The sequence below is a fragment of the Pimephales promelas genome, chromosome 10 (assembly GCF_988280905.1).
Source record: "Pimephales promelas chromosome 10, fPimPro1.hap1.1, whole genome shotgun sequence".
Classification (NCBI taxonomy): Eukaryota; Metazoa; Chordata; class Actinopteri; order Cypriniformes; family Leuciscidae; genus Pimephales; species Pimephales promelas.
Genome location: NC_142778.1, coordinates 14,853,079 through 14,868,414, shown reverse-complemented (window position 1 = coordinate 14,868,414; position 15,336 = coordinate 14,853,079). Strand labels below are relative to the sequence as shown.

The following is a 15,336-nucleotide window of genomic DNA, read 5'->3' as shown; positions in this document are numbered from 1 at the left end:
TTACTTGGAGTGTTATGTTTGTTTTTATCCAGTATCAATTTTAAAAACTATCGGTTGATTAATCGGTTATCGGTAAAATCCAATATCGGTCGACCTCTATTAAAAACACAAAAGCCTGCGCAAGAGCCTGTTCACAAGGCGGTGCGCGCTCCGAAACGGACTGCAACGAGACAAGAAAAGTAGCCTATACTTTGGGCTTCGTGTGTCCTCCTTAACTATCAAATATACATACAAATGTCAAAATGACCAGCTCTGAGATTCGCTTAAACACAGTGTATTCACTTAAACACAATTATGTCTTAAATGGACGTAAATAATAGGGAGAAATTGATGGTGCTTCAGTTACCGGTTACCGATTAGATTTGCTCTCGGTCTTAAAGGGGCAGCAGTCTAATAGCCTAAACGTGCTGACGATTCAGCCATTAATGCAAATCAAACAACAAAAGGCAGAAAAAATCACTCACAGCTTTTGAATAAGTAACTTTAGATTTAATAAGCATTAATCTATCTATGATAAACTATACAGTGTTATTTTATATTTGATTACTAAATTAGGTTTCTTTTCAGACAGAAACAATTACCTGAAAAGATATGTTAGTACACCTTCCTGAAATTAAAGCACTTTTGTATATAATTTGTATCTTTGATTGATTTTATTCTTGTGTTTTTACTTGTTTTTTTTTTCTTATGTGTCCTTTTTGTATATAAAACAAAAAAGCCTGCACATTGCTGCATAACAAAAATATATTTTTCTTCGTTTTGCTTTTTCTATTTTACATTTCAAAATATAGAGTTTAATTATGTTCTTAATTCTTTAAAAAAAAAAAAAAACACCAAAAAGAACCGATAAGAATACCGTTAAAGTACCGGATCGATAAGCGGTATCGGTAAGAGTAGTAATACCGATAAAACCTTAACGATACCCATCCCTAGTCACAATTAGAGGTTGGCCGATTAGTGGATTTTACCGTTACCGATATTTAGGTTTGTCCATACGTGATAACCGATTATTCAACCGATATTTTTTTATATGATATGATTTTGGATATAAAAAAAAAAACCCATAACACTCCAAGTAAAACAGCGCTGAACTGAAATGTGCTATATGAAATAAATATAAATATGAATATATTAAAATGAGGAGTTCTACAGAACGAATTCTAAAGAGAATAATTTAATTAAAATATTACAAGTTTCTCTACTTATGACCTAATAACATGCGTGTTAATAGTGTAAATTTCATAGGTAACACTTTGCAAGTCCCATTTGTTAACAATGATGTACAGTATTAGTTAGCCTTCATGAACTAGTATATGCATTATGCAATATAATTTTTTTACAGCATGTATTAATATGTGAGCAAGACAATTCATGTTAGTTCATAGTACATTAACTAAGGTTTACAGATAAAAATAAAAATTAACACTCAATTTAAAATGTATTAGTAAATGTTATAGTAAATAGTAAACAAGCAATGAACAATACTACAACATTTATTGACCTTAGTTAATGCTAAAAATGTAATCTTATTGGAAAGTGTTACCATTTCATATAAATCTGCTATGCTTAAAGATGGCCATCCTTAAATATCTGCAAAGGCTAGAGCATTAAAATTGCATAAATGTAGGCCTATATTACATGTATAGTCTCTCACTTTAGTTGCTTCTATATTAGAACACTTGATGATTATCTAATCAAAATAACAATATGTATTGCACTGCAGTGATAAAAAAGAATAAAATTTTCTGTTTCTGAATTGGTTGTTTTTGTCGGCTAGATGAACATATCAATGTTGCGAAGGCAATCATGTCACTAGCTTTAAAAATGCAACTTCGCCGTTTAATGAATGCATAAAAGTGACCAGCTGGATATAAACTAATGCAAATGGATGGTAACAATTACAACATTAAACATTGGGGTCAGGTTTGTGCGTGTTTTTGTCACATTGTTTTAACCGCTTGAGGTACTAATGTTAGTTGTCACAGCCTCAACGACAAACATACTTCTGTTCTTTCTCTGCTATGACAGCGCACAGAGCAATGACAGCACACTCTTCTCAGCGCTCTGGTACTGTGCAATGACAGCGCACTCTTTTCAGCACCCTACTCTAAGCGGGGAGGGTGCCAGTGTCTGACATTGTACTTGCAGGCTCATAGACCTCTTCAATGTTATTTTTAGTGATGCCTGACTGATGCAGTTGGACATCATTTGTGCCAACTTGATAACAATTTTACTGAATTATGTTTCGCAAATGAGCATTAGTGGTGTTTTTGTATGGTGTTATTTTAGGGCTGGGAGGATGCTAAGAGACAGGGTGGCAGGTTTGAGAGGGAATACTGCTGGGAAAACTTCCTGTCTGCAAACACATTACAGGTCAGTGTGCACTATACCTATCAAACATTAGTTAAACATAATAGACAAAATTGACCTTTTGATGTGCACTTGATGAATGGAAACCCATTTTGCTTCCCACCAGATGCTTCAGAATATGAAGGGTCAGTTTGCGGAGCATCTTTTGGCAGCTGGCTTTGTGAATAGTAAGGACCCTAAAGATCGCAGCTCTAACATCAACTCAGGTACTTTGCTTAGACTCTTCGACTGCCATTTACACTTGTACTGATTTTTATAGGGCTATAGTCAACCAAAGAAATCCTTAGTCGACCAAAGTCTTGTCCTGCATGACGATTAGTCAACTAAAAAACACAACATTTATAAAACAAAAACGAAAAAACATCAAAAATAAATAAAACTATAGTAATAATACAATTCTTCAAAAATTAAGTGATTTTTTTTTTTTTAACTGTAAAAAGTGAGGAGCTCTGTCCTAGGTTTTTGGTGACAGTCACAATCGCGCACCTGATCACACCACACGCTACAAAAAAATATAACTGATGCAAAATCTGAACAAAAGCTCTCGTTTATACAGGCTTTATATTCTTCTTTATTTACAAAGATATGGGTTAACATTTGTAAAGCCAATCTAGGCGTTTAAAAAAAAAGCCTAAAAACAATCTGAAATAGGCTGTGTTGTAGGAAGGCTGCAAGGCATATAGGTTTATTTTCGTTTTGTTACATCATTTAGGCTATTTTCAAATGCGTCAAGAGTACAAATAAAAAATGAAACATATTAAGAAAGGCTGCTTACGTCTTTTGCGCGCTCAAGTTCGATTTCAAATGTAGGCACGCGATGTGCGCGCACATAATGGAGCAACGCGGTCGCCTACCTCCAAAGTCTTGTCGTCTTTGTTTTAAAATGCAGCCAGACAAAAGATTTAGATTTCGACTAAAGCCAAAACAAGTAGCATTCTACCTAAATGAATACAGCAAAACTACCTATATCCCTTACTGAGCGTAAAGCAGCAGCGCAGCCAGCCACAGGTGCGGTTCCCGAGTGTATGTGTGTGCGCTAAACTGTGGCACAGTTACAAAAATAGCCCTAAAGTAAAGCATTTAATAATTATAATTATATTTAGAATACAGTAATAAATAACTGCTTATAAAAGGAATAAATATCAAGGAGTAGTAAATCATTGAAAATGTATTTCTATTGGTAAAAAAAAAAAAAAAAAAATTAGACTGGTCGACCAATAAGAATGTCAGTCGACCAAGGCGGCATCGACTGATTGGTCGACTAAATGACTAAAGTTGACAGCCCTACTGATTTGAGCTGACAACGACAAACATACTTCTCAAAAATCCTGAGCTGATGAGCTACTAATTTTCTAACCAAAATCCAAACATAATGTTGACACTATCGATCCCAGAAAAATATTTAGGTAACACTTTGCAAAAAGATTTAATTTAATAACATTTGTACTTGTTTTAGCCAAGGGTACCACCATTTTTCCAAGTCTACAACCACTTTTCGAACATAATAGGCTTTTTCTCTGATTTTGAAAACTCTTGGCGATCGACTTAGATCTCTTACAAGATCGATGGGTTAGTGATTCCTGTGACATACTGTTTTACGGTCAATGACATGAGAACTAATCAGCTGTCTCACAAACGTAACAGCACATTTATCCCCACATAACAAACCCATAACACAGCGAGGGAGAACTAAGTTACAAACCCAATTCCATAAAAGTTGGGACACTGTACAAATTGTGAATAAAAACAGAATGCAATGATGTGGAAGTTTCAAATTTCAATATTATATTTAGAATACAACATAGATGACATATCAAATGTTTAAACTGAGAAAATGCATAATTTTAAGGGAAAAATAAGTTGATTTTAAATTTCATGGCATCAACACATCTCAAAAAAGTTGGGACAAGGCCATTTTTACCACTGTGTGGCATCCCCTCTTCTTTTAATAACAGTCTGCAAACGTCTGGGGACTGAGGAGACAAGTTGCTCAAGTTTAGGAATAGGAATGTTGTCCCATTCTTGTCTAATAAAGGCTTCTAGCTGCTCAACTGTCTTAGGTCTTCTTTGTTGCATCTTCCTCTTTATGATGCGCCAAATGTTTTCTATGGGTGAAAGATCTGGACTGCAGGCTGGCCATTTCAGTACCCGGATCCTTCTTCTACGCAGCCATGATGTTGTAATTAATGCAGTATGTGGTTTGGCATTGTCTTGTTGGAAAATACAAGGTCTTCCCAGAAAGAGACGATGTCTGGATGGAAGCATATGTTGTTCTAGAACTTGGATATACCTTTCAGCATTGATGGTGCCTTTCCAGATGTGTAAGCTGCTCATGCCACACGCACTCATGCAACCCCATACCATCAGAGATGCAGGCTTCTGAACTGAGCGCTGATAACAACTTGGGTTGTCCTTGTCCTCTTTAGTCCGGATGACATGGCGTCCCAGTTTTCCAAAAAGAACTTCAAATTTTGATTCGTCTGACCACAGAACAGTTTTCCACTTTGCTAGAGTCCACTTTAAATGAGCCTTGGCCCAGAGAAAACGCCTGCGCTTCTGGTTCCCGTTTAGATATGGCTTCTTTTTTGACCTATAGAGCTTTAGCCGGCAACGGTGAATGGCACGGTGGATTGTGTTCACTGACAATGTGTTCTGGAAGTATTCTTGAGCCCATGTTGTGATTTCCATTACAGTAGCATTCCTGTGTGTGATGCAGTGCCGTCTAAGGGCCCGAAGATCACAGGCATTCAGTATGGTTTTCCGGCCTTGACCCTTATGCACAGAGATTGTTCCAGATTCTCTGAATCTTTGGATGATATTATGCACTGTTGATGATGATAACTTCAAACTCTTTGCAATTTTTCTCTGAGAAACTCCTTTCTGATATTGCTCCACAATTTTTTGCCTCAGCATTGGGGGAATTGGTGATCCTCTGCCCATCTTGACTTCTGAGAGACACTGCCACTCTGAGAGGCTCTTTTTATACCCAATCATGTTGCCAATTGACCTAATAAGTTGCAAATTGGTCCTCCAGCTGTTCCTTATATGTACATTTAACTTTTCTGGCCTCTTATTGCTACCTGTCCCAACTTTTTTGAAATTTGTAGCTCTCATGAAATCCAAAAGGAGCCAATATTTGGCATGGCAATTCAAAATGTCTCACTTTCAACATTTGATATGTCATCTATGTTGTATTCTAAATATAATATTGAAATTTGAAACTTCCACATCATTGCATTCTGTTTTTATTCACAATTTGTACAGTGTCCCAACTTTTATGGAATTGGGTTTGTACATGAAACAATCCCAACTACATATTTTACACCACTGACAAGGGAAAAGTCACTACTCACAGAGTTTATGGCCAGCATCCAGCTGCTTCTCTTTCAAGGTAGAGATGAAACACGTTCTGTAGCGCAGTTTGTTCGCGTTCGGCTACGGTAGAAACATGACGTCACAATATGGCGACCTTCATAGAAGGGGATTCCCGCGGTTATGGAGATACGGTTATGGTCTCATCAGGGAACTACACTGCGACCAAAATGGTCGCATATGCGACCTTTTGAAATCCCATTGCGACCCTAATTTTTTATGGGTCGCAAATGTATCATTGACTATTTTGACGGGTCGTTTTTTTTGTTTGTTTGTTTCTTTCGGGTTGTATTTAATCTTCTAAAACCTTTCGGATCGTCCGCTTTTTGTCCCGCCAAAGCCTTTTTTGATCGGCGAGTGTTGTATAGTAGAATGACTGATGCGTTTGACCGGGCGCTAACGAGCTGAGAGAGAGAGAGAGAGAGAGAGCGCGCGCCCTGGCCGCGCGCGCACTATCACGTCTTCACACAACACAAGCGCTGTCTTGCATGCTCTCTCTCTCTCTCTCCCTCCTCGCACATATTATTCAAAATCAATGGACATGATAGTAAAAGGTTTGTGTCTTTATAATAGGCATGCCAATCACAATCATATAGGCTACCATCTGGGCCTGCATGGCGGCAGGAAAAAGACGCAGAGATGTAAGACACCTCTCTACCTTACGATGGTTTATACACCAAAGGTAGATTTGAGCTCTGGAGTTTGGCTGATAAACTCTGCCATGAGCTAACTAATTATATTGCTAGCGCTGATATTGACATTGACTAACGTTATATGATCACTAGCAGTTTTTTAGACTAGTTTTTTTTTTTGTGCCGTGTAGGCTGAATCATAATCGCGTGATTCGCGTCAAGACACCTGATTGGCTAATACTACACACTTCAGATAAATTAAATAATGTTTTATTAAATAATTACTGAAAATATCCCTCTCTTCATCCCACACCCCAAACATGACATATAAAATGTTGTGGAACAGAAACAACAACCAGAGATATATGTATAAGCTATCATTTTATTGTCATCACAGTTTGCCAACAGTCCTGCGTCCATAATTCTACATTGATTAAAAAAGAAAATCAAATGTGTTTTAATGGTAATTGTTTTATATGTAAATCATTTATTTATAATTCAGATGAGAATAAAGTGTTAATTAAAATTAAGGAAAACAAATATATTGATCTGAAATATAGCAAATTAATTTTACATTCATTCAAGTACAATTACCAAACATATATCAAGGTCATTTTGTCTTTTTATTAATTTAATTAATAAACTAATTATATAAAACTATTGTCAGTGCACTACAAATAAACTGGTTCTATGCCTTTATTAATAAAACTTAAACAACTTAAAAATACGAGGCTTAAGAGATTTATAAAATGCCTTCTGCATTTTTGTTTTGCTTTTCACTTCATTGTACCGAAATTGTACTGAACCGAGGTATGAACCCAACCGTGACTTCTGTACCGTTCCACCCCTAATGCAGTATTAGGGTTGGGTATCGTTTGAATTTGAACGATTCTGATTCCGATTGCGATTCCTTGTTTCGATTCCGGTTCCTAACGATTCTCGATTCCGATTCTTTTAAGAGGCAGGGTCAAAAAAGTTTAGCTAACCTTGCTTACCAACGGTCTTTCTGAAGGAAATACTCCTTCTGTAAAAATACTCCTTTTGTCACAAATTTTGCCAAGATTTCGTTATTTTTAGAAAAGTGAAGCCACACTTTGGATCGCCGACGTAAGGTACTCATGTTCGACTCGCGTGGTTATGCTAACACTTCCGGTAGACGCTTCTTCGTTGGTGTTGTTCAGCGGTTTCTTCTTCCGCTCGGCGGACTGTGAATATCGAAACTAGGAATCGAAATTTTAACTTTTGAACGATTCCGGGAAAAACGAAAAGTTAGTCTCGGTTCCAATCGATACTCGATTCTCGATACCCAACCCTATGCAGTACGTTTCATTATTATTCATTACTATTCCAGAGAACGGCTTATTATAAATAATTTGCGCGACCAAATCATGTTTTGCGCCAGTAACTGAAAAAGTTAGTAGCGCAAGTGCCACCAGTGGAAAAGGTTAGTGTAGTTCCCTGCTCATTCTAAGGTAATAAAAATATTACGGTTTATTAAGTAAGTTATTTATACACCACTGAAAACATAGTTATGGATGTCATATTGCATTTCTGTTAATAGATACTCAACTTTTTTACACATTGCACCTTTAACTTGGATTTATCTGCGACCTCAGCTCTCATTGAGCAGTGGCAGATTACGTAATACAGAGAATAAACGGACACTTTAAATAAATAAACAGTTAATAAACTTGCTAATAAACAGTTATCTATTTAAGCTTTAAGAACGGTAAAAAGCTGTCGATTAAAATCGGTTAACAGCATGTATGCTATAATGAGGTTCGATCTCAGGTCGTTTGAAGCTCCATGAGGTTGAGGTTGTTGCGTTAACCATTATCAATAACCATTAACCATTGCGTTGCATTATCGTCTTATGCGCTTGTAAAGCCTCACTGATGTAGCCTAATATGTTTCTACTGCAATGTTTTAAGTTTTCATTATTTATTCAATTTAATTTCAGTATTGTGATTAATTAATTAAACTACGTTTCACTTGAATTAATCTGCAACCAGATTTCAAGCGAGCCGTGGCGCGGCTGCAGTTTACGCATTAGGTAGAATAAAGAGAATATAGACACTATTCAAAGTCTGTGATTTTAGTGCCTCTTAGCGGCAAAATGCAGCGAATACACCCCAAGTTTTACCGGCAGAACGGCAGCGGTAAAAGTCTTATTCTGGTTGTCCACTTACTGTATGTGAATGCTTGGCTAAAGAGATGCATCTTTAATCTAGTTTTAAACTCGGACAGTGAGTCTGAGCCTCGAACAATATCAGGAAGGCTTTTCCCGAGTTTAGAAGCTAAATGTTTGAATGCCCTCCCTCCTTTAGTGGACTTAGATATCCTAGGAATGCCAGAAGCCTCAAATTTAGTGAGCTTAAAAGGGTTAGTTCACCCAAAAATGAAAATTCTGTCAGTATTTACTAACCTTCATGGTGTTCCAACCCCGTAAGACCTTCGTTCATCTTCGGAACACGAATTAAGATATTTAAGATATTAAGATCACTCCTGCATACTAGTCCATAGGCTTCTTGAGGGAATGACTCTTGCTGGCATCAAAAAGTCATTAAAGACATCGTTAAAATAGTCCAAGTGACTACAGTGGCTCAATTTTAACTTTATCAAACGACAAGAATACTTTTTGTGCGCAAAAACAAACAAAAATAACGACTTTATTTTAACTATTCACTTCCTTCTCTATGGGCCTGTAGTCAGTTAACATAGTGTGATTGCGAAAAGGGACGTCACACGTAGGCTCACTATTGGCCGACGCTGGTCATGTGTGTGATGCGTGTGACGTACAATAACAGAAGCTTACGCTATTAAACTAGTAACCTGACTCGCTCAGAGGGAGAAATAAACGAATAGTTGAAATAAAGTCGTTATTTTTGTTGTTTTTTTCCGCACAAAAGTGTTCTCGTCGTTTGATAAACTTAAGATTGAGCCACTGTAGTCACTTGGACTATTTTAACGATGTCTTTAATGACTTTTCGAGGACAGCAAGTCATTCCCTCAAGAAGCCTATGGACTATATGCAGGAATGATCTTAATATCTTAAATATCTTAATTTGTGTTCCGAAGATGAACGAAGGTCTTACGGGGTTGGAACAACATGAGGGTGAGTGAATACTGATAGAATTTTCATTTTTGGGTGAACTAACCCTTTAAAGAACACTAGGATTGTAGGGCGATAGAAGGTCCATTAAATACACAGGAGCTAAACCATTTAGGGCTTTATAGGTCAGTAGTAATACTTTGTAATTGATACAGAACTCAATAGGTAACCAGTGTAGAGATGATAAAATTGGTGTTTTACATATTTTTGTTGACCTCTTGTAAGAACTCTAGCAGCTGCATTTTGCACTAACTATAGCTTGTTTTCTTATAATATTACCAAGTGGCAGCATATATTTTGAGAATTGCAGAGGGCTTAACACCGATCCTTGTGGCACTCAATAGTCTGCTGACGTTATCTTCGATTTTTCCCCAGTACGATCTTAACCAGCTTAATGCCTGTCCCTGAACACCAGTGTGGTTTTGTAGACGATCCAAGAGTATTTTATGATCTAGTGTCGAACATTATTTGACTTCAAATGTTAATATTTATAAGAGTTTACAAAAAAATATAACATAGATTTAGAGTAATTAATGCTGTAAATGTCTAATCTAATTGAATCTGAAAAATCTAATTTTCCCTGATATTTTATTTGATATAATAAATCATTGTACTATAAAAATATGCAGAAAGTTTTAGAACACAAAACTCGATAGAGATGAATACAGTGGCAAAAGACGGCCTGCACACACACAGATCAATGATGATTATGATGTCATGACCTCTTTGACCTACCCACTGATGCATTAGTGAATATGGACAGGCAGGAGAAATAACACAACATGATCAGTAATAACTTTATCTTCCAAAGGGACTTAATGATAGGAAAGTGGTTGTTGTTGTTTTGAAATTATGTGAATGTCAATAGAGAATTATTTGTCTGTTTGATCATTTTTTTTCTGTGGATTCTTTGATAAACCAGTCACAATTTACAAACAGACTTACTGAAAGATATGGACCTGAAAGTAATGCCGCATCATGTATGTACAGTAGCCAGTGTTGGGTGTAACTATACTAAGTAATTCGTTACTGTAATTTAATTACGTTTCCATTGAAAATGTTAAGTAAGGGATTACTCTTCATTTTTCTGTAATTTAATCACAGTTACTTCTGATTTAATTGAGGTAAATACTTTGTATAGATCAATCCGATCTCACATTGATTCACATGCATTTTATGAGGTCTCTAAATCGTACGACCGAACTCGTACAAATTTGTATGAATTAGCCATCTTGTAAAATATGTATGAAAAAAGTGTGAAATATCATGAGATCAGACATAAAACAAAAGTGGGTTTAACATCAAAATGTATTGTCTGATGTTAAAAAGTATGTTTTTATAATGTAACCTTCTCCACCTCAGTCAGTTTAAGGATAATTCATACAATTTTATAGTATTTATTTGAAAGAATTAAAACAGATTGTCTATCCTTGTATTATTCAACTGGTTGAGATTGATATGGGATTTTGAAAGTAATTAGTAATTAAAAGTAATTAAATACTTTTTAAAGAGAGTAATTAGAACAGTAATCTAATTACACTGTTGAGGAGGTAATTGGTAACTAGTAATTAATTACTAGTACTAGTACTTAAGTAATTAAGTACAAATTATATATATATATATATATATATATATACAGTATATATATATATATATATACAGTATATATATATATATATACACACACACACACACACACAAACACACACACACAGTATATATAAGCAAATTTCTTAAATATTATACATGCATGTGTGTGTATTTATATATACAAAAAAAATTGTATACAGTTCACACACACGTATTTTGTAAACACAAACTTTTATTTTGGATGCGATTAATCACGGTACATCACAGCCCTAATTACTTTTTGTAAATCAAGCCATTGACTTAATAGTCAAATTGACACTGTTACTCTAAATGGAAATCATGTTATTTAAATTGTGGTAAGGTTATAGAGAAAGAGAGCAAAGAAACACTCCATTTAAGATCGCTGGAGCTGTTCAGTGACACTGAGAGTTCTGTACTCTCACCAAAACTCCCCTTATAATCAGAGCTGCTGTCTACACTGCACAATGAATCTCGTATTTACATTGAATCTTGTATTCACACTCCAAATTGCTCAATCACAACTAACACAGATGCGGACACAGTGGTGAGATAATTGGAATCATACGCTTAACAGCCATGATTGTGATCAGCTACAATGTTCAGCGATACATAATAGATCTAAATATAATTTTTTAACTTATATAATTATAAGTTAATCTCAGCAGATGTAATAGTTAAAACAGTCAAATAAAAAAGTAATACTTTATTATGCAACAGTGTTACCAAATTATAGCAGTTTTTGCATTGAAGTCTTAAAGGACAAGTTGTCCTTTAAAAGAGATATGCCACTTTAAATTGAGTGTTTATATCAAAGTACCCTTTGTATAAAATAGAAATAAGTATTTTATACTATTATACAATTTTGATGTAAAAAAAAAAATAGTTTCTAGCTCTGTTTTTCTCTCTGCTCGGTCTATCTTCCTATTCACATTTTTACATCTAACATACCAATGTTCTTCATTATTTGTGTTACTCAGAGAATGAGAAGCTGATTAAGGCAGTGATAGTAGCAGGACTGTACCCAAAAGTGGCCAAGATTCGCCACAGCAATAGTAAGAAGAGACCGACGTAAGTGGCATGTATTTCTTTCTATTGCTTGTTTTTTTTTTTCCAATGTTTATTTTGGATTATGTGGCCTCCCTTCTTCGGTTCATTGATAGGCCTGAACCTCAATTAAATACTTACACACTGTCACTTCGGCTTCCATTTAGCATCCTTCTATTATTCATACGCCATTCTGCCTGTGATTTAAAACCTTTACACTAAGCCTAGCTCAATTTGTTACTGCTCTCACTGCTAGGCTGACCATCAGTGTAAACTAAAGTCTGCTTAACATTTATATTTTAGTGAAACCTTATACCATTCAAAGATATTCAAAAACACAGTAAAAAAATATTGTGAAATATTATTGCAATTTAAGATAAACCGTTTTCTATACAATATAATTATAAATGTAATGTATTCCTGTTATGACAAGCTGAATTTGTTTCAATATAACTCTGATTGTATTATGAGCCATATACTCCTAGAATGGCTTGAGGGTAAATTTTGGGTGAAATTATGGGGTAATTTTAATTTTAAAGTGAACTAATCCTTTAACACTTTTGTAGAAACCATGATTTATTTCAGGATTCTTTGATGAATGGTGTAAGTGTAAATTAACAGCATTTATTTGAAATTATAAAAGTTTTGATCAAAGTTCTGTCATTTTTTTTATTAATTTAATGCATCCTTGATTAATAAATGTTGATTTATTTATTTTTTTAAATCGTACTGACCCTGAACCTTTGAACGATAGTGTACATCTGTGATCAGAATTTCTGTCTTCCTAAATAAGTACAGATTATTTAATTAAATTAACAACATTTCTTTGAATTAACAACAATTCGTTTTCTATATAACGGTTAAAAAAAAAAACTGCTGTGATTAGATTATTTTTCTTTTTTTCCACCTCCTGGGTGGTTTATTATTGTTTCAATTATTTTGATAAACTTGCCCTAAAAGGCATGTATGACCACAATTAACTATGGTTTGTTGCTTTACGTAATATGGGGCATTTCAGTTTTTGAAAAATTCTTGAAATTGTGTGGTTTTGCAGGCAGGTGTACACTAAGGCTGATGGGAAAGTTTGTATCCACCCTAAATCTGTCAATGCGGAGGAAAATCAGTTCCACTACACATGGCTCATCTATCACCTGAAGATGAAGACCACCAGTGTACGTGTCTTTATTTTTTTAAATGTTTTTATCTTTGCTGACGAGTCAAATATTGAGGCTAATTTTTGTGTTCTGTTAATTTACTTTTCTTTTGATATTGTATTTGTATTGTATTTTATTGCAACACTTGTAGTAGTGTTTCCCAACCGGGGTGCCTCAGCGATCCTCGTGTGCTGTCTGGCGAGAGCAGGGGAGCTGTGTAAAAAAATCCTTCAAAAATGTTTCAGTTGCTTAAAACTGTAAAAGTTTTTATTGTATACCATCAATCTTAGGGATGGGGCCGATCCGATCCAGTGTCTGTATCGGGACCGATACCAGCGTAATTCATGTATCAGATTTTCCCGATCCAACCTGCGGAGGTATCCGATATTCATGAGCCATGTCTGCGCTTTAACGTTGTCTGCTGAAATGACTCCAAAAGTGATTCCCTGAACGGAGGCGCGGCTCAATCATAGACTAAAAAAATAGTGCTCAATGAGACACAGAGACCCCCGCTCAGGAAATTCATTCCGCAGTTTGCAGCCAGCTAGCAGGATAGCATTGACTGCAAACACGTTCGCTGTGAGGAAATCCTATGGTGGAAACTTCACACTGCAGAGCAAGACAGAAAAATGCAATGTTTGCAAAGCCGTTAAAAATTTGTCTGTAATGCATGTTTGCTATTCGCTGTCCAGAAGAGAAAGAGCGAGATCTCTCACGCGGTGCCACAGTGCGCACAACACGCCAGCCCTGCTTAATGAGTGACGACAGAGGACAGAACTAACGTTAAACATTCAAACGTAGCCTTTAGATCTGTGATATTAGTCTGATTTCCAAAGATTCTAGAATATATTGAGGTAAAACCATTAAAAACTATAGCTGCATTCTGTCTAGCGCGACTTGCGGTGCGCTGTCATTTCTCCTTAAAACTCAAACTTTAAGACAGAATCAGCACGATCAGTGATTGTTGAAAAATGCAGTCTCTGCTGTTGCTAAATTGCGGGAAGCTTTTAATAATAAAAAGAGCTATTAAAAGCACAAAAATCTGCATAAGAGATGATGTTTGCTGTTCCCAATGTGGCGCGCGCTCCGAAACAGACCGCAACGAGACGAGCAAATTTTACTTTGGCCTTCATATGCGTGTCTAAACGTAGCGCGATCAAATGTAGCCTGCACAAAAATGTTAAAACGACCGGCTTGGAGATTAACACTTAAACAGTTTATGTCTAAAATAGACGTAGTTATGGAAATAGTTGGGAGAAAATATGGTGCATCAGTAGACTATTAGATCTGCAATCATCCTTAAAGGGGCAGCAGTCTAATAAACATGCTGACGATTGTGCCATTACTGAGAATCAAACAACAAAAGGCAAAGAGAAAATCACTCAAAGCTCTTGAAAGATAGATTTATGCTTATTAAAGCTAAAGTTATTCAATGATCAACTTTCCAGTGTTATTTTACTTTTGATTACTTTATTAATTCTTCTTTTAGGCAATACCAGTTTTTAGCCAATACCAGTAAAATTCTTTTTAGGCAATACCAGTAGACCTTCCTGAAATTCCATACCTGAATAATGTTTGTAGGCCTTCCTGAAATTAAAGCACTATGTTGGCCTGTATAATGTGTATCTTTGTTTAATTGTCTATCTTTTGTTTATCTATTGTTTAATATATATATATATATATATATTACGGTGGCCGAGAAAGCTCACCGCGCTGCAACCTGATGAAGACGAATGCAAATACAAAAAAACGTGTGCAACTATAAAAACGCATGCAAATACAAAAAAACATCCGCAAATTAAGAAAAAACATCTTCATCAGTTCCACAACACACGTTTGCTCCAAGTACTCACAACACAACCAAATACAGAAACGCGCTGCAAACGTTCACAACACCACCAAATACAGAAACGCGCTGCAAATAACACGGTCCACAACGGAAATGTTTCCGGGGAACCAAATAAGTGACGGACCCAACTGGGACTTGCTTATTGCTCGTGAGCTTCCCTATGCCCTACTCCCTTCAAAGGGCAGATGGCAA

The 15,336-nt window shown here is 35.8% G+C and overlaps 1 protein-coding gene across 2 annotated transcripts in view; it reads left to right on the top strand.

Moving 5' to 3' along the window:
* Positions 1–15,336, top strand: part of dhx36 (DEAH-box helicase 36) — a 108,368-nt gene that overhangs the window by 73,848 nt on the left and 19,184 nt on the right. Inside the window, exons 20-23 of one of the 2 annotated variants that reach the window (XM_089135410.1) lie at positions 2,290–2,373; positions 2,477–2,576; positions 12,075–12,165; positions 13,196–13,313. In XM_089135410.1, the coding sequence (XP_088991536.1) occupies positions 2,290–2,373; positions 2,477–2,576; positions 12,075–12,165; positions 13,196–13,313 (393 nt within the window). The remainder of the gene's footprint in view (positions 1–2,289; positions 2,374–2,476; positions 2,577–12,074; positions 12,166–13,195; positions 13,314–15,336) is intronic. The other variant, XM_089135411.1, reaches the window with a different exon arrangement.